Source organism: Dermochelys coriacea, chromosome 3 (genome assembly GCF_009764565.3).
Source record: "Dermochelys coriacea isolate rDerCor1 chromosome 3, rDerCor1.pri.v4, whole genome shotgun sequence".
Lineage (NCBI taxonomy): Eukaryota > Metazoa > Chordata > Testudines > Dermochelyidae > Dermochelys > Dermochelys coriacea.
Window position 1 is genome coordinate 122,494,802 of NC_050070.1, and position 17,849 is coordinate 122,512,650.

A 17,849-nucleotide genomic window follows, 5' to 3' on the forward strand; every position below is an offset into this window, starting at 1 on the left:
TATGAGATTTTTGGTCCATTCTAAACTCTTCAATTTATTTAGCCAAAAAATTAAAGGATGGGGAGCCTGGTGCTGGTGTGGAGACAGTGCAGCCAGTGTCACAGAAGAGTCTCCTGAGCATGTGTACCTGTAATCCACTGCAGGAATGAACAGCAACAGCAGGAACATACCAGGAAGAGTGAGGGGAGGTCCCCATCCACAAATTTGTCAATCGCCCTCCTGCTTCCTGTTAAACTGTCAAATTTAATAATGTCTGCTTCACCTCTGCATTGTGAAGCAATTAACATGCCGCAGAGCTTGTACCCACTCTGGTGCAAGTTCTCAGGCCAGATCCTACACAAACTGAGAGCCTATTAAAATACTTTAACATGCTATTCGCTCATCAACATCCTCTTTGTTTTGTCTTATTTTGTACATTAGAGTGAACTGTGGTAGAGAAGGGCGTAAGAGTAAAAGCAAACCTCCACCTCTGAGCTGTTTCCTCGTGACCTGGGCTCTGATACTGCTGTCTTTTGTTTGTTAGCTTTTTCCTGGGTAGACCTACCCTTAGTGTCTCTGTCTCCGTTCCCCACCTGGGAAGGGGAGAACTTCATAAGTCACAGGGGTGCAGACAATACAATCCATGACTGATTGTGAGATGCTCAAATTTGATGGTGATGAGGGCAACATAAGTACCTAGATTGAGTGGGGAAAGATTTTGTGTAGCTGTACGTCTGGAAAAAATGTTGCAGCAGTGTTTCTCTGCAAGACACTATCTATGACCAATTGGAGACGGATGGAATTCCTTTTGTGAGCTCATGACTTAAAAACTACTTTCTCACAAGAACTGCATTAGTTCTCTGCTGTTCTAAGAGTAAGAAATAGACACTGTCGGCTAAATCAGTAATCTGTCGATTCCCAGAGCCTCAAATTTGGATTTGCCTTGGTTTGCAAATGGAAATGAGTTTGGTAGTTACTGCCCCCTGGTTGGTGGATGTTTGTTCCCATCAGTTGTCATACACAACTGGCAATCTCTATGCAGTGTGAGTCGGTTAGTAGAAACACTCTTGCTGTTTTGCGTCAAGATGGAGATACAGTAAGGAAACCTGCATAATAGTCCATTGTCGTCAGCCATTCACTTCCCTGGACATCAGAACTGTAGAGGATTCTTATTGTTGGCCCTGATGATCTACTTTGATCTACAAAAATCTACTTTGTCTCTATCCTGTGGAAACCTAATGTGTCACTTATTGGAAATGCCCTAATGTCCATGATCACTTGGTCTGTCACAAGAGCAGTACAAACTGCAGAAGCATCAAATGTGAGATGAAAACTTTTTACAACTCTCACTCTAAATCAGTGGCACCCAAATTCTGAGTCACGTACCATCTTCTTAAAAGCTTGTTCAGTCTATTTACTTCACCACATCAAGGTCACGTATGACAAGTGGTACACGTACCACAGTTTGGTAACCCCCCTGCTCTAAATTCTTCTGCTGAGCTGTAGTTGGCTGACAGACAGGGACTGTTGCCTCTAAAGGTTTTGGATAGCCTCTAAAACGCCTTCCTATAAACCAATACTTATAGATAGATGGGACTGTTAAATGTCAAAATAATTTGAGGGAGAGGGGGAAGGTAGATTTCTTAACCTCTCGGTTGCTGTTTCACAATTAACTGCATCCTTTTTTTAAAAAAGGATATTACGGAATGTTGCTTTGGCTTGGCAAAACTCCTGGGTATAGCTGAAAAGAGGGAAGCTTGATTTTAGTTTTACTTTTGCGAAGCAAGCGCTGTTTCATTGTCATCCTTTTTTCTTCATTCTAGGATTCCGTTTCTGAAACCACTTCCATTAGTAACCTGGGGGTTGCTAGCAAAGGCCTAGTGATTGAAGGACATGGTCGAGTCCTCCTAACCTACACAAATGGTTCTGTGTGCATCAGTGCTGATGGGAAGAGGACCTCCTATACAACGATAATTCATTTTACGTGCTCCAAAGGCACTCTTGTAAGGATGGAAATGCTTTTAGTAGTCTCCTCATTGTACTGATGTTCTCTGAGGCTCTGTATGGGGTGCAGAAGCAGTGTCATACTGGAGACATGATGAAGACTAAATAGTGATTTCTCCCCTCCCCCCCATCACTCTGGTGCTTCAGCGATGTATCTAGAGTTGACTTGCATTGTTAGCCAAATTTTAAAGAGAGACAAACAAGACTGTAACAATTGAGAAGTTAATGGTCTGATCTGGAGGCCATATTTAAGACTGGTTTCAGAGTGGTAGCTGTGTTAGTCTGTATCAGCAAAAACGAGGAGTCCTTGTGGCACCTTAGACTAACATTTGGGCATAAGCTTTCGTGGGCTAGAACCCACTTCACTGGATGCATGGAGTGAAAATACAAGAGCAGGTATAAATACAAGAAAAGATGGGGGTGGTTTTACCAACTGTGAGCGCAGTCTAATGAATTAAATCAATTAACAGCAGGATACCAAGGGAGGAAAATCTCTTTTGAAGTGGTAAGAGAGTGGCCCATTACAGATAGTTGACAAGAAGGTGAGAGTAACAGCAGGGAGAAATTAGTAGTGGGGGAAATTTTAAGTTTAGCTTTTGTAATGACCCAACCACTCCCAGTCTCTGTTCAGGTTTAATCTGATGGTATCCAGTTTGCCAATTAATTCCAGTTCTGCAGCTTCACGTTGGAGTGTGTTTTTGAAGGGTTTTTTGTTGAATTGCCACTTTTAGGTCTTGCATAATAACAGGTTTCAGAGTAGCAGCCGTATTGGTCTGTATTCACAAAAAATAAAGGAGTACTTGTGGCACCTTAGAGACTAACAAATTTATTTGAGCATAAGCTTTCGTGAGCTACAGCTCACTTCATCGGATGCATTACTGATGCTGTAGCTCACGAAAGCTTATGCTCAAATTTGTTAGTCTCTAAGGTGCCACAAGTACTCCTTTACTTTTAGGTCTGTTATTGAATGACCAGAGGCTGGCTCTCATACGACCCTGATATGCATGAGGATTTACACATGTAACTCTGAGTCTTAAATTACAATATGAATGTGCAAGTTCTCTAATGTGACCATAGGGAGAGGATAGAGCCAAAACGAGGAAACATACGTACTTTATAAGGCAACCAGACTTAAGTTTCACTGTCTGTTTTGTCATGAATGTATAACTGTTTCCCATTTCGTTTATATCAAAACTACAATTACTTAACTCCACGTAAGCAAGGGAATTCAGATTTTAGGTAGAAAGCCTGGAATAATACTTGTTCTAGGTTTGTTCTTGCTGCATCCTAGGTGTTTTAAATATTGCACGACTCTGAGATCAGTACATAACGTTATGCTCAGAATCATACTACAAGGGACATAGGATATATTTGTGTGGATTTTAGCACTTGCCTGCAAAAGCAAAGCAGTGCAGAGTAAGTTTGGACCTATAACACTCGATCATAGTAAACTTCTGAATATTTCTTATTTGAAATAGTTAAACTAACCTTCTAGTGCTTCATGGCCCTATTTACTCAATATTTCCTAAGAGTAATTGCTTGCTTACCATAATGGACTATGTGCCAAGTCCTGAAATTTATGAAAAATCCAATATTTAATTGGATTAGATAAGTGTATAAGTAAGACTTTTTTTGTTTTGTTAATGCGGGTCTTTAATACAATTAGCTATTTAGTCTAAGCTGTTTGGTTAGTGTAGGCACCCTACATACTGAAAGTCTTGAATTCTTGGCTGAGGAAAAGGTACCACAAAGTGCATGTGCAGTATTGAGGGTTTTTTGTTTTTTGTTTTTTTTTAATTTGAGCCAGATTCTCAATCAACTGGGAATTTGCCCCTAAACTCTTATTAAAATAGCAAATTTCCAAGAATTAGTAGTTTTGACATAAGATGAAACACAGATGCACTTGAAATTAGTCTTTTAAATTTTATGTTCTCTTTGCAATTTGAATTTTCAGAGTAGCAGCCCCAGGTTTATTGAGAATCGAGAATGTGTTGTCACCTTTTTGTGGGAAACGGAAGCTGCTTGTCCAGTCACAGAAACAAAAGATGAAACTCAGGTGAGAGTGGGGAAGGCTATTTTATAGCCATTAAAAATTGTTCATTTTCTGCTGCCAGTTGTCCCTTTTTTCCTCACATTATTGTCTCCTGCAAAGCTAGTTTTACCAAAGTAGTTTTTAAAGTTAATCCAGAGCTACTGAAAGGGGCCGGACTTAGAATACTCAAGAGTGAAGTCCTCTGTTAAGTGATCAATAGAGCAGGTACATCATGAGAAGCAATAAGACAATTTTCCCAAATGGCTCTACTAATATATTAGAATGTTGACCTAGAAAAACCACTTCTGGAGATAGGGTAACTTACTTGCTATGATCATTGAATTGTTTGCTCCCCTACTGAGACCACCAACATACTACTATTATATCTGTCTAGGGATTTATGCTCAGCTCATCACAGCTGCATCTGGATTTGTAAATATCTGTAGGGAGATCAGACTAATTTCACACTGGCAGTTGAATAACTCAGATTTTTATGCACATCCTGGATTGGATCTAAACTAGTGACAATGTTGCAAAACATCTGCATGTTTTTATAATTTCATTGATGCGTTTTCTTCTCCCTCATTTAGTTTTCTTTATTTGACTTTTCAGACTTGCTTTATAGAGGATTATGTTCAGTTGTACCAGTATGCCAGTGGTGCATGCTTTCTTGGGTTGCTTCACAGACAGTAAATGAGCAGCTGTCCTTGCACTGCACTGAAGAATACAAATGTGGTATTACTGTTAGTAGTCAGTCTAAATTAAATCTCAGTTAGCTTTAAAAATTGCACTTTTACAAATATGCCCAAATTACGTTGTGACTATCCTAGTCATTATGCAAGGGCTAAGTATATATAGCTTCTCTTTTTAAAAATAATGATTTCCAAGTTTATCTGCAGGTTCCTTCTTAAAATAACTAACCCTCTTCCTTCACCTCTCAACCCCACCTCACTTTTTTTTCAGTCCTGCTCTGTGAGAGATCCAGACAGTGGCTTTTTGTTCAACATGCAACCACTAGCTTCAGAAAAAGCCTATATAACCAGTGGAATGGGGAAGACATTTATGGTACTCTTTAAATTTATTTATTTTTTAAATGTACAAACCGCAGATGGTTCATGCCTTCTGGTCTTAGTTGGGAAAGCGGAAAGTTTGACAACTGATCCTATCCTCTGTGCCAGTATCTTTGAGTCAGCCAGGCAATGCCCTACTTTGGGAGAGGAGTGGAAGGCAGTTAAGTAGTTTCTTCAGTGGCTGGTGAGAACAAATTTGAGGAAAGTCAAACTGACACTTGGTACACCTCGAAAGTAACTTGAAAGCCATCAGTGATGCTGATAAAATGATAAAACAGGTGTGGTTTTTTCTGTGTTTCTGGTTTTACTCCATTGCATGCTCCTTCTTTTGGATGGCGGTGGGGGGGGTCATAAACAGATCAACTACCCTCTCTGTACTGATGTCGACATACGTAAAAAGAAGTAAGCAAGAACCAGGGTGAGTGCAGAAATGCAGGATTTAATTGTCTTGTATAGGCAGCCCTCCTGTGGGCCAGAAACAGCAGAGGCTATGTTCTGATGTTGCTTTTATGTGGGAATGATTCTCAATGTTAATTCTTCAGGCAAGTTAACATTATTCACATTTTAATTTTTTTTAGCTAAATATTTGTGGACCAGCACCAGATTGTGGTGCTATTCATGGAAAACCAGCTGGTGGATGTGAAGTAGAAGATCTGAAATCAGTGAGGATAGTGGAATTGGACAAAACCCTTTCTCTGTCCCCAGAAGGATTTCTAACTCTTACCTACAGAGGCAATTTTGAGGTAGAATCAGGTGAGTTCAAAATCCCGTGCTACGGTTTCAATGAATTGGCGTTTGTTTTAGATCTGTGTTGGTGTTTTCATTCCCAGGCCCTCTTCTTTGTGCAACAAAATCTATCTGATAAATTCAGTGTTTTAAAGCTGTGTGGAAAAATCCAAATTAATTTCTACAAAAACTTCAAAGGAAATGAGAATTTTTTTCATTCTGCAGAAAAGCTGAGTTAAAACTCTCAATTTTTCTGTGAAACACGTGTCAACATTTTATAGTTTCGTTAAACAAAATGTTTTGGATTTCAGTTTAGTTTCTTTTTCTCTGTGTTTTTAACTTAATAAAAAACTGAAGAAATATCCCCTCCCCTCTGCGCTCCCTCCCTCTCTCCCCCCCCCCCCCCAGAAGAGTGGGAAGGGGGATGGGGAAAACCAACTTGATTTTAGTTTCAATTTGAAACTATTTCATTTGATGATCACTTTGGGCTTTTTTGGCAAAACTGTGGCTGAATTGAATTATCTACAAGTTTTCAAACACTTTGATCAGTAACTTTTAATTAGCTCTAGGTGGCATACTGTCTTGAATGACTGCTTCTATTTCTTATCATGACTAACTTTCTGAAGCTGAAACATGCTAAGGAAACTGTTCATTGTATGTCTGAACATACTCCGTTTCTGGGTTCCTAGCTGGGAGACATGGAGTTTATTGGGAAAGAAATGTGGCCGTTTGAGAGAGGAGCACTGGGCAGGAAGGGTCAATGTACCGTCTTAAGCATTATGCTTAATTTTAAATGATACTCCATAGATTGGTGAAGATCTGTCACCATAACAGTTGGCACCAAACATATTATTGTTGCTGGGTGCCATATAAAATGGATAATCTGCAATTATGAAGACTAACTGGAAAGTTGATATCTAACATCATAATGTCAGAAATACTAGGTAAAACTCAAGCTTCTTGGCACTACTTCTTGAGGCCCTATGTAACTTAAGTCCTCTCTGTATGTATGATTTAGGGTGTCTTCTGTTCTCCCTTCATGCCCAACCTACTGCACTCAGCAGTGCCGGTCTTGAGACTCCATTTGTTTTGTTTTTGCTTGGAAGTTATTCCATTGGAATAGGCCAAAAGAGTGCTGCAGTTTCTGCTGCTGTAATTGTTTCCTTAATGTTTGAGCCAACATCCTTGACTTTGCCTAGAAATCAGAGCTCACTTTTTCATGGATAACTTGTCAGCAACCATGGCAACAGTATCTGATGCCTGAATAGTGATGGAGTGTGTATCTGAATGGGCTGCTTTTTTTGTGGTCAAGGGTTCAAGGAGCACAGTTCTCACTGGGCATACTTGTTTCTGAAATCAGCCTCAGCGGCCCATGATTTGATATGCTTCCATTGACAAGTCTGTTTAAACTGAGGTGTGGTTTTTTTTTGTTTTTTTGTTTTTGTTTTTTTTACTCTAATTGGCAGTTGAATAATTCTGGCCCAGATCCTCTAAAGGCTCCCTGTTTGGGAATTTTGTTTTGTAGTTCGAAACATTGCAGACAACAAGGTCGAATTTTTCTGACCAATATTAAGGTTTACAGTTTGATTTAATGAAACAAATGGATATGCTGAGTTAGGAGAGTGACTGTTCTTAGAGTGCTCACTTTTCTTTAATCTCAGATTAGAAAACAAATCTCAGTTGCATGCAACAATAAATCATTTGCTGTATCTTCACACAGGAGCATCAGACACCTTTACAGTGACTTTCATCTGTAATGACTCATACCCTGGAGAACTTAAATTTGTGGAGGAAGAAATAAACAGTGCACTGGGAATCCATAATACGTTCTTTGAATTTCATACAGCCTTAGCCTGTGCCCCTGCTCCAGTAGACTGCCAGGTTACTGGTAAGTACATTGTGACTGTGGGGGTGTTCCATGAAATGCATATCATGGAGGTGAGGGTAACTGAACGAAAGGTAAAGCTTTCTATGGAGATGAGTGAAAGTTTTGAGGTAGGGTCAAAAATGTTTAGAAACTCATCTTCAGGTAAGAGTCTAGACTAACCCTTGTTTGCTAGCACTAGTTTTGATTCTTTTATAAAATTGAGCTCAAACGTAATTACAGTTGTAAATAAGCATGTAAAAACATGTGGGTAGATGACTGACTCATGGAGGGCTAAACTGCAGTTATTTAATGGTGCATATTAATTATTGTTTGCTAATGTAGCACTTTTTTTCCTAATGTTTTAAACGTTGGATGTATATTTGATCAGTAATCAACATCTGAGTCACATGTTGTTGTTCTCCCTAGTTGCTTGGCTCTTTACCACTCTGTTTTCTCACATGTAAACCCTACTGATAGCTTCTTTTGCACCTGCAGCACATTTTGGTAGGAGGCTGCTAAAGAAGCAAATATTGATAGTGATGATTGTTAGTGAAAGTGAAGAAATTGGGCTTCAAGGGGTGCTTTATCTGGTATGTTATGGGGTTACTGTTTGTATTTTTAAGTATTTGTTGGAAGTGCCCAGAGTACTCACATTGGTGATGCTGCTTATTTAGATAAGTAAAACAACTTGTTCCTTATCTCAGTATGATGAAGCTACAAATGTTTCCTAATTTATGATTATGAAGGACTTGGAAACCATGTGGTAGCTTTTTGGTGTCCTAAGCTGGGATTGTCCTCAAAAAGGTGTTTGACTAAAATACTTCGTTTATGTAGCCGAGTAGTACCTAAAGGAAGCAGCTCTCTTCATAACTGTTAACCCCATTAGAATCCGGAAAATGGAAGGTTCCTCTGTTACATGCCAGTAGTATCTCGTGTTCCTAGGGTATTACACTTTTCTCTCTTTTTAGAAGACTGCATAAAAGCCTTAGATTTAGGAGAAAGCTAGGAACTAATTGACTTTGCAAATAGATATATATGAAATTTTGACCCTACCAAGCTTGATAGCTGACTTTTGACAACCACTCTATTCTTTAGTCTGCACTGGAAAGAGTCAGCTGTATGGTCATTTGCATGTGTCTGTATGTCATGCAGCTAGGTCTGTATTATTATTTGTTGTTATTATTATTATTATTATTTGTTAATTATTAGTAGTATAATAATAATAATAATAATAATGTCACCCTGAATTAGAGGATGTCGACAGTCTCCGTTTGTATTGATGGGCCATAGCATAGATCCAAAGACCAGTTTAAGAAGAATAACACTTACCACAGGGCCATTTGCCTGGTTGTGCTGATTGAGCTTCACATTAGTGCTGTAGCTGGTGATCTGCTTCCTACTACACAACATGGTTTTTCTCAAAATTGTAGACCCCCACCCTTATGGCTGAGCACCATGCAATGTGATCAGTTGCCAGTCGCTCAAAGATTGTCTGAAATACTCACTTTGTGCGGACCCTGTTTCAGTTTCTTTTGAAGCATTTCATCCACCCTCACGCTTAGTTACCAGAGCTTAATTCAGAATGCAGAGTTAGTTTTGATTGGTCTTGGGCATACAACTTACACGACCAGTCCATGAGTGTGTCCATATCAGCTGGATGCAAAGCAAATAACCCTCGATACCAACTGAACCAGCTTTTGACAAAACTTCCATGTTGGACACCTGGACCTGCCATTTGATGTCCAGCTCTAAATAGAAACTGTCAAGATTTTTAATGTGCTGTTCATAATAGGTCCATGTTTCACACCCATAGAGCATTATATCCTTATACCCATAGAGCTATGAGAACAGTAGCATTATGCCCTTAGAATCTGTCTACAGACAAATCAATGTTGCTTCCAGATTCAGTGATAAAAGCGACCACATGTGGCAGTATTAAATCTATGTACTGCTCATTTGGAAGACTATGCCAAGGGAAAAAAATTTGCTTGGAAAAATTAATTTCTTTGAGAACTGTATGTACGACACTGAGCCCAGTGAGACCCTGATCCTATTCGGGTGCCACCTCAGTATAGATAGCTAAAAACATGCTCTACCAAGTGTACTTAATTTTGGAGTGGGTTCTTGTCTCTTTTCCATAGTGTACCACGTTAACAAATGGGAGAGGAAAGGTCCAGAAGTCTATTTCATAACATTTCTGTGACAACTACCTCCATGCTTGCATGGAAAACAAAGAGAATATAATACATTTTCTAGCTGTCCATACTGTGGTATAGGAGAGATGAAGTGGGTGAGATAATCTATTGGACCAACTTCTGTTGGTGAGAGGGACAGGCTTTCCAGTTTACACAAAGATGACCTGAAGAAGAGCTCTGTGTAAGCTGGAAAGCCTGTCTCTCAATAACAGAAGTTGGTCCACTAAAAGATATTACCTCACCCACTTTGTCTCTTATATCTTGGGACCAACATGGCTACAGCAACCCTGCATGCAGTTTGGTATAACAGAGCCAGTATTTTTGGCTGACCAGCTAGCTTTTCATGGACCTTCGGTAGGGGTCCTATGGATCAGTTTGGGAACTGCTGCCTTTAATTAATAAATTCATATTGGTAATGAGACTTTGGTATGTATCAAGGAGCCATCTAACCTTGTAACAAGAACATGGTCAGTTTTTATATTTATTGTCCTCAATTTAATGTCCCCTCAATTTATTGTACGTCCCAAATACATTTCAGACTCAGCTGGCAATGAGTATGATCTAAGTGACTTGAGCAAGGAGGGAGAGCCTTGGATTGCTGTAGACACTTCAAAAGATGCAAAAACAAGAACTTTCTATTTGAATGTTTGCAAGCCTCTACCTTATGTACCCGGATGTCCTGGTAAGATGACAGTGGTGCATTAAAATGCTCTCTTCCTAGCTTGTGGTTTTATGACTTGAGTAATTTTTATGAAGTAAAGAACTGATATTTATCTCTTTCTGTGTTTATTTTAGGATTGAACCAGTTTGTTAGTACAGGCTATAGCAAAGGTGGTAGCCATAAATACATTAAACAGAAGGGGCATTTTTTTAATCTTAATCTGGTAAAACAACTTGTTGGAACCACAAACATGAATAAATAATCTTAGCAAGGTGCATTTTCAGTCTGTTGTCTAACAAAACAAAGTAAAGTTCTGAATTAAATGTGCTGTTGGCTTCAAATGAACTGGTGACACTTTTAAAATAGTTGATCCCTGACCAGCTCACTCTTTGATATGAGCTACTGAATTTTTTAATCCACTGTGCTTTTTTTAAATTGTCTCCATAAGTGGAGTTTTCTGTAATTGAAAATGCAGCATGACATAAAATTTCCTATTCCTGCAGGTGGTGCAATAGGATCTTGTGTGAAATCTGCTGATAAAGGCCAGAACCTTGGTGTTATTCAGATAAGTCCTCAAGCTGCTACCGATGGTTCTCTTAGTATTACTTACTTGAATGGTGACACATGCAAAGATAAACAGCGCTATTCTACACGTATCCTCTTTGAGTGTGATCAAACCCTAGTAAGTGTGTGTGGTGATTTTATATAAAAATCAAATCCTGGTAATAGGTCAGTCTTATGGCATGTAACGAAATGTATTTTATTTCTTATTGCAGATGACACTAAACTGGGAGGAGAGGTAGATATGCTGGAGGGTAGGGATAGGATACAGAGGGCCCTAGACAAATTAGAGGATTGGGCCAAAAGAAATCTGATGAGGTTCAACAAGGACAAGTGCAGAGTCCTGTACGTAGGATGGAAGAATCCCATGCACCGCTACAGACTAGGGACCGAATGGCTAGACAGCAGTTCTGCAGAAAAGGACCTAGGGGTTACAGTGGATGAGAAGCTGGATATGAGTCAACAGCGTGCCCTTGTTGCCAAGAAGGCCAATGGCATTTTGGGATGTATAAGTAGGGGCATTGCTAGCAGATAGAGGGACGTGCTCGTTCCCCTCTATTCGACATTGGTGAGGACTCACCTGGAGTACTGTGTCCAGTTTTGGACCCCACACTACAAGAAGGATGTGGAAAAATTGGAAAGAGTCCAGTGGAGGGCAACAAAAAATGATTAGGGGACTGGAACATATGATTTATGAGGAGAGGCTGAGGGAACTGGGATTGTTTAGTCTGCGGAAGAGAAGAATGAGGGGGGATTTGATAGCTGCTTTCAACTACCTGAAAGGGGGGTTCCAAAGAGGATGGATCTAGACTGTTCTCAGTGGTAGCAGATGACAGAACAAGGAGTAATGGTCTCAAGTTGCAGTGGGGGAGGTTTAGGTTGGATATTAGGAAAAACTTTTTCACTAGGAGGGTGGTGAAACACTGGAATGCTTTGCATTAGGGAGGTGGTGGAATCTCCTTCCTTAGAAGTTTTTAAAGTCAGGTTTGACAAAGCCCTGACTGAGATGACTTAGTTGGGGATTGGTCCTGCTTTGAGCAGGGAGTTGGACTAGATGACCTCCTGAGGTCCCTTCCAACTCTGATATTCTATGATTCTCCATTCCAGAAAAAAAACAGAATTGGAGGCCTCTAAATTTTGCTTAGCAGTGTTTTTCAATATATTCTAATAGCCAGAAAAGGGAAAATCATTTTCATCAGCCTTATTCCATCGAATAAAGTTTTATGCTGTGCAATACTAGACTCCCCATTATTACTCAATAACAGTGGCTTTGTTCAGGAACCTGATTCATAGGGTTAAAGTACTGGCATTAGATGCGAGTCTGCTTGAATTCAATCTCCATTACTTAGAAATACACTTAGATTTTGTTTGTTTATCTTCTCCCCTCTCACTGCTTACTTAGAAAGAGAAACTTTAAATATTAGAACTGGTGGTTATTCCCCATGTGTTTGTATTGTAGGGGTCACCTGTGTTTCAGCATGAGGATGGTTGTGAATTTGTGTTTATATGGAGAACCCTGGCAGCCTGTCCTGTCCACAGAGCAGAAGGTAAAGTCTCAACTGGAATTAAATATGAAATGTGATCTTATTCCTTAATATTGCAACAGTTTTGAACACAATGCTTTTGTGTAATTGCTCCTTCATATTCAAAATCTCAGAGCACAAAAGGCTCATCTTGGTTATGAAGAGAGAGCTTTTAATATCTGAAAAATCCACTGACCTGTGATGGTGACAAACAAACAAGTTGTGTACTTTTATCGTACACTTACGATGAAAGTTACAAAGTGTAACCCTAGGGGAGGGTGTGGCTGCACAGGTGTCTGACCCAGACTCCTAAACTTAGCCCTCATGCTGGTAGGGGTTGGGTACGTTTTTATTTCAAGCTCTAATGTTAAATGCCCAGCCTTCCATAGAAGCTTTCTGGTAACTTCTGTGTGCCATTGTGATCCTGAATTCTTAGTTTTTTCTCTGTTTAAATAGTCAATGATGTATAAACAAAATTCAGAAGTTTTGTTATAAAAGAACTATGAGCCATTATTGTTACTCTTGATAATGCTGTAGGATCAGGACTGCTGCAAAGGCCAATCCCATTAGAATTACCTTTATTTGGGACCTAGTAAGCTTGGTGGCGTGTGGAGGGAATAGCTCAAAATACACGGTGATGATTCTCAACACACAGGTATCTTGGTTTGATTAAAATCTGTGTTTTAAAAATGTGGCACCAGAACCTTAGCTGGTATAAATCAGTGTAGTTCCATCCATTGAAGGCAGTGAAGATGTACTGACTTACACAAGCTGAGGGTTTGGCTCTTCAAGTTACAGTTTAACCCACAACTGCTCTCTAACTCTTCCATTTAAGTAAAGTTGTGATGTACAGATAAAATATGTAAATGTACATTAAGGTGTTTGAACATAGGAATTGCCACTGCAGATCAGACCTGAGGTAGTCTTAGTCCAGTATTGCCGCCTGATGCTTAGAGAAAGGTGTAAGAGCTCTACACTAGACAGAAATGGGATAAGCTGCCCATCCAAAACTGCTCTCCTCCTTGCTACCTCACTACTCACTCTCCATTTGTAGATTGTTAATAAGTAAAGGTCTTGGACCTGGCAGCACTCCGCTTTTAACATTTTGGCATGATGAAAGTTGACTATTTAATCCTACTCTGTCTTGCTTCCTAGACAGTTTTTGATCCATGGCCATATTTTGCCTCATGAGTCTATTTTTGAATATTGCTTTAAAACAGTGAATATTATAAGTTTTTATTTAACAATTTTAAGGGGTTAAGGATTGTTGAGCTTTTCTCTTAATAAATTGTCACTAAAAGCTAAATAAGAGTGAAACTCTCTTAAGTGGCTTCTCACGTGATCAACAGAAATGAGTTGCTTCAACTGAAGTGGCCTTCCAATAAAGTTTGGAGCAAAATTTACTCTAGGGTTCTTAGGAGTGACGGGCAGGAGGCAGCCTAATAAGGACTGTCCTTTGTGCAGGTTTGACTCTGCAGCTGTGGGGTATGTATGACTCTCTGAGTGTATATTACATGTGCTTAGCTGTGTTAATTTACTTGCAATTTAAGCCTTCTGTTAACTTTGATTTAAAGGAGATAACTGTCAAGTGAAAGATCCAAGGTACAGCTTTGTGTATGATCTGAGGCCTCTTTCTGGGAAGGAGAAGAAAGTGAGTACAGATGAATACGACTACTATTTCAGAGTCTGTGAGAGAATAACAGAAGCCTGCCCTCAGCCGAATCATCAGAACAATGTGTCATCATGCCAAGTAAAGAAGCAAGACCCGTCTCTTAGAAAAGTAGCAGGTATAGTAGTTGGATTTAGTGAAAAGGAGTTGGGGAGCGGTTGCTGCATCACTCTGGAAGTGTGAGCGCAGCTTTTCAGTGGCATCATGCTTTACTGTGCATCTCCCAGAGGTAAAGAACCTCTGCAAAGCAGATCTTGATATAAACGTCATTTAAAGAGCAACATCTACTTCTTTGTTCCCTAAAATGGCTTCTGTATAACTAGAAGCAGTCCTTGCCATCTCTTCTTCTGACTCTAGTCAATGATTCTCCAAATCCAGTTGTCAGCTTTGAATAAGTCCTGTACTGCCACAGAACTGTAGGGTACAGACCACAGTGAATCAGTAGCTCGAGTTGGGAGTTCAATCCTCCCTTTGAGCTCGGAGGGACTGAGAGCACTGCATTTGCTGGAGCAGCTTTCTGTGAATCTTCATTGGCTAACGCACAAGTGTCAATGACAGGCTGTGGGGGAGCGGAGTCCCTTCTCTTATTGGAGGCTGTTTGCAGTGTGGTGCTTCGAGGGGAGTTAAGGGGCAGATGAGGTGGCTACATTGGCTAGCAAATGGAGTGTGGTTTCAGTGAAAAATGTCAGGATGATTTTCAGAGTAGAAAAGAACCTGTGCACATTCTGTTGTCTAACTGGCAATGATGGTAAAGACATTGCAGAAGAGCACACGAGGCCTCCGACTATGACAATCTTGCTACATAGAATTTCTTTCTTTCAAAGCGAAGATTGAATTATTTGATGTAGCTAAAAAATGTAATATCACCAGAAACCTGTAACTTGTCTGTCGTGATTTGAGACAGTATTGGTAGAAATGTATCCCCTTTTTTTTTTTTTTTTTTAAAAATTACTGTCGCTTACTTAATCCTTGTGGCCCTGCTGGCAGAAATATTGACTATAACTATGCAAATGTACTGGATTAACTTTCTATAGTTGGATTCAAGTAGTAATTCGCTTCTATCTAATTTAAAAGGTTTGTATACTGAGAAGCTGACTTTTGAAAATGGATTAATAAAAATCAACTATACCAGTGGAGAGAAATGCCACAAAATATATGAACGCTCAACTGCCATATTTTTTTATTGTGATCACAACACTATGGAGGTTAGTATATCTTTTGTACACTGAGACAAGTCTTCAGGAGCTGCAGAAAAAATAGTTTCTGAAATTATCCTCATGAGTTACCAGACTCAGAGGGCTGGGGAGATAAGTGCAAGGGAAACTATGCATCTTGTTTCAAGAAAAGTGTAGTCCTCCACTAACACTCCGCCCTCCCCCCCGACTGAGTTAAATTGTTTTGTTCTCCTCCTTAGTTGTGGGATAATGTGGCTAGATAGAAAATGCATCAGCAGCTAAATGAAGGGCACACTGATGTGGCATCTGGATGTCTGCCTGGCATGATGTGGGGACCCCAGGGAAATCTCTAGCACCATTCCTCTTTTTCCAGAGAATTACTGACTACAGTAGCTGAATCATGAGCCCTGAACTAGCTTTTAAGGGAGACTGGGAAAGGATCTTTCCTTTTTATAAGGGATTAATTTGATTTTTAAAGTGTAAAGGCGTAAGGATGAGTAGCTTGTCCTACAGAAGAACAGGGCTTTCTTTTTATTATTCTTTTGTTACACATTGACCAAGATTATTTGTTTTATAACAAACATACCTTGTAAGTGAATTACTAGAAGGTACAGAATTCTGGGAAATATGTTCCTCTTGATCATGCTAATCTTGCCCCAACGGACTGTGGTAGACTCCACGTTTCTAAGGCTGCCTGATGTTTAAGAGTGTGCTTGAAACCAATTGGAAACAAATGCTTCCAGAAGAGTTGCATTGGAAAGCATGAATAACTTCCTGGAATGTACAGTACTTGCCAGAGGATTAAGCCTCTTAGTCTGGAAGAAATATATTACTGCACTGCATTGTTCCTAAAAGCCCCAACTTTCCAAAGCTAGGCCTGCTTTATTTTTTATGGCCATGTCGGCACTTCCAGTTCTGCCATCCCCAATGAACCAAATCTGTTCCCTTGTAAATGACATTAATTTACATCTTCACAGGGCTGTCTCTGTAGCCCTTAATATCGCCTTGAAGGTGCAGGTGGCCCTCCTCCTCCTGATCCCTCTGCTCCTTTTTCCCTAGCCCATGCTCTGAAAGGACCAGTGGCTCTAGGGCTGCTCTGCTTACCCACTCCCATTTTGGAAGGAACTGGGCAGAAGCTAGCAGTTCTGTCCACTCTGATCCCTCATTTTCCTTTTCCTTCCTGGTTAAAGGAACAGTGGCCCTTACACTGCTCTGCTACTCCTCCCTCCCCACAATCCGCTAGAAGAGCCAGTGGTTCTTGATTCTCTCCTTTGGGTAACATTTTTACATGCCCTTGATTGGCTTTTTTCTGAGCTCCAGTTGTGTATACACAACTTTAGGACTAATAACATGTGAAGGTATCCTCTGCATTCAGCTGTGTAACGTTAGATCTCTGGTGTCTTGTCCAACTGCACTAATGTTTGAAAGCCAAATAAGGAAGTAGGGGAAATTTTTGTTCACCGCTGTATTTAAATATGTGAAATATAAACTTCTCTGGTTCTGTTTTTCTCAGCCAGTGTTTCTAAAAGAAACTCCTGATTGCACCTACCTATTTGAATGGCACACCCCATATGCCTGTCCACCCTTCCGATCTATAGAATGCTCCTACAAGTAAGCTGTGCTTCCCTCTGACCTAAACTGGTGGTGGTGTGCTTGTGGTGACGTGCCCATTCAGGAGACATTGTATTCAGCATGAGTGGCTATCACAGCCATTATTTTCTCTCAAACCTGATCCAGTGTGAATTAGCAATGGGTTAAATTGTAACACGTAACAGCAATGCTCAAGTGCAAATGTAGTTCTCTGGGATGGGGGAAAACAAATTTAAGCTTATGAACTAATTTTGTATATAGGATAGACTGCTTTTGGGAACTAGGGAGGGTTTAACAGTTTAGTGGCAAGATGGATGTTAGACTGGGCGGGGGAAGGAGCAGAGAGGCCAGAGATGATATGAAGCTGTTGGTGTTGGGATTTTGAGCTATTGAAAAGGAGGGGTATGTATGATGGAAACTGGAACCTAATGTTTGAGTTTGCTGTCTGTGTACTGAAATATAGCTGAACACCAGTTTGTGCTCTCTGACCCTCCTAGAAGCAAGATGACTCGTGAGGCTTTCCCAGTAAAACCATTTGAATAGTTCTCTAGGTCATAGTTTCATGGAGATTAAGGCCAGAAGAGCCCAGAATTCAGACTAGAGGATCTAATTAATGTACATCAGGATTCATGAAGTTCTACCCAGATACACCTAGAGTAAGCCCAGAGACTTTAGTTAGACTAAAACATTTAATCCCCAGAAGACTGAACTGTGTGTGTCACAGGCAGGGAACAGGGGAGACTGTGGTGCCCCTGTGCCAGAGGCCTCTGCAGTGGCAGGGAACTGATTAGATGAGA

At 40.1% G+C, this 17,849-nt stretch overlaps 1 protein-coding gene across 2 annotated transcripts in view; it reads left to right on the forward strand.

Annotated features, from left to right (window-relative positions):
- IGF2R (insulin like growth factor 2 receptor) overlaps nt 1-17,849 on the forward strand; it is an 86,720-nt gene that overhangs the window by 40,954 nt on the left and 27,917 nt on the right. For both annotated transcript variants that reach the window (XM_038395599.2, XM_038395602.2), the window contains exons 19-29: nt 1,803-1,982; nt 3,938-4,039; nt 4,979-5,080; nt 5,664-5,838; nt 7,532-7,699; nt 10,412-10,555; nt 11,038-11,216; nt 12,555-12,642; nt 14,193-14,405; nt 15,362-15,492; nt 16,976-17,073. In XM_038395599.2, coding sequence (XP_038251527.2) covers nt 1,803-1,982; nt 3,938-4,039; nt 4,979-5,080; nt 5,664-5,838; nt 7,532-7,699; nt 10,412-10,555; nt 11,038-11,216; nt 12,555-12,642; nt 14,193-14,405; nt 15,362-15,492; nt 16,976-17,073 — 1,580 coding nt within the window. The remainder of the gene's footprint in view (nt 1-1,802; nt 1,983-3,937; nt 4,040-4,978; nt 5,081-5,663; nt 5,839-7,531; nt 7,700-10,411; nt 10,556-11,037; nt 11,217-12,554; nt 12,643-14,192; nt 14,406-15,361; nt 15,493-16,975; nt 17,074-17,849) is intronic.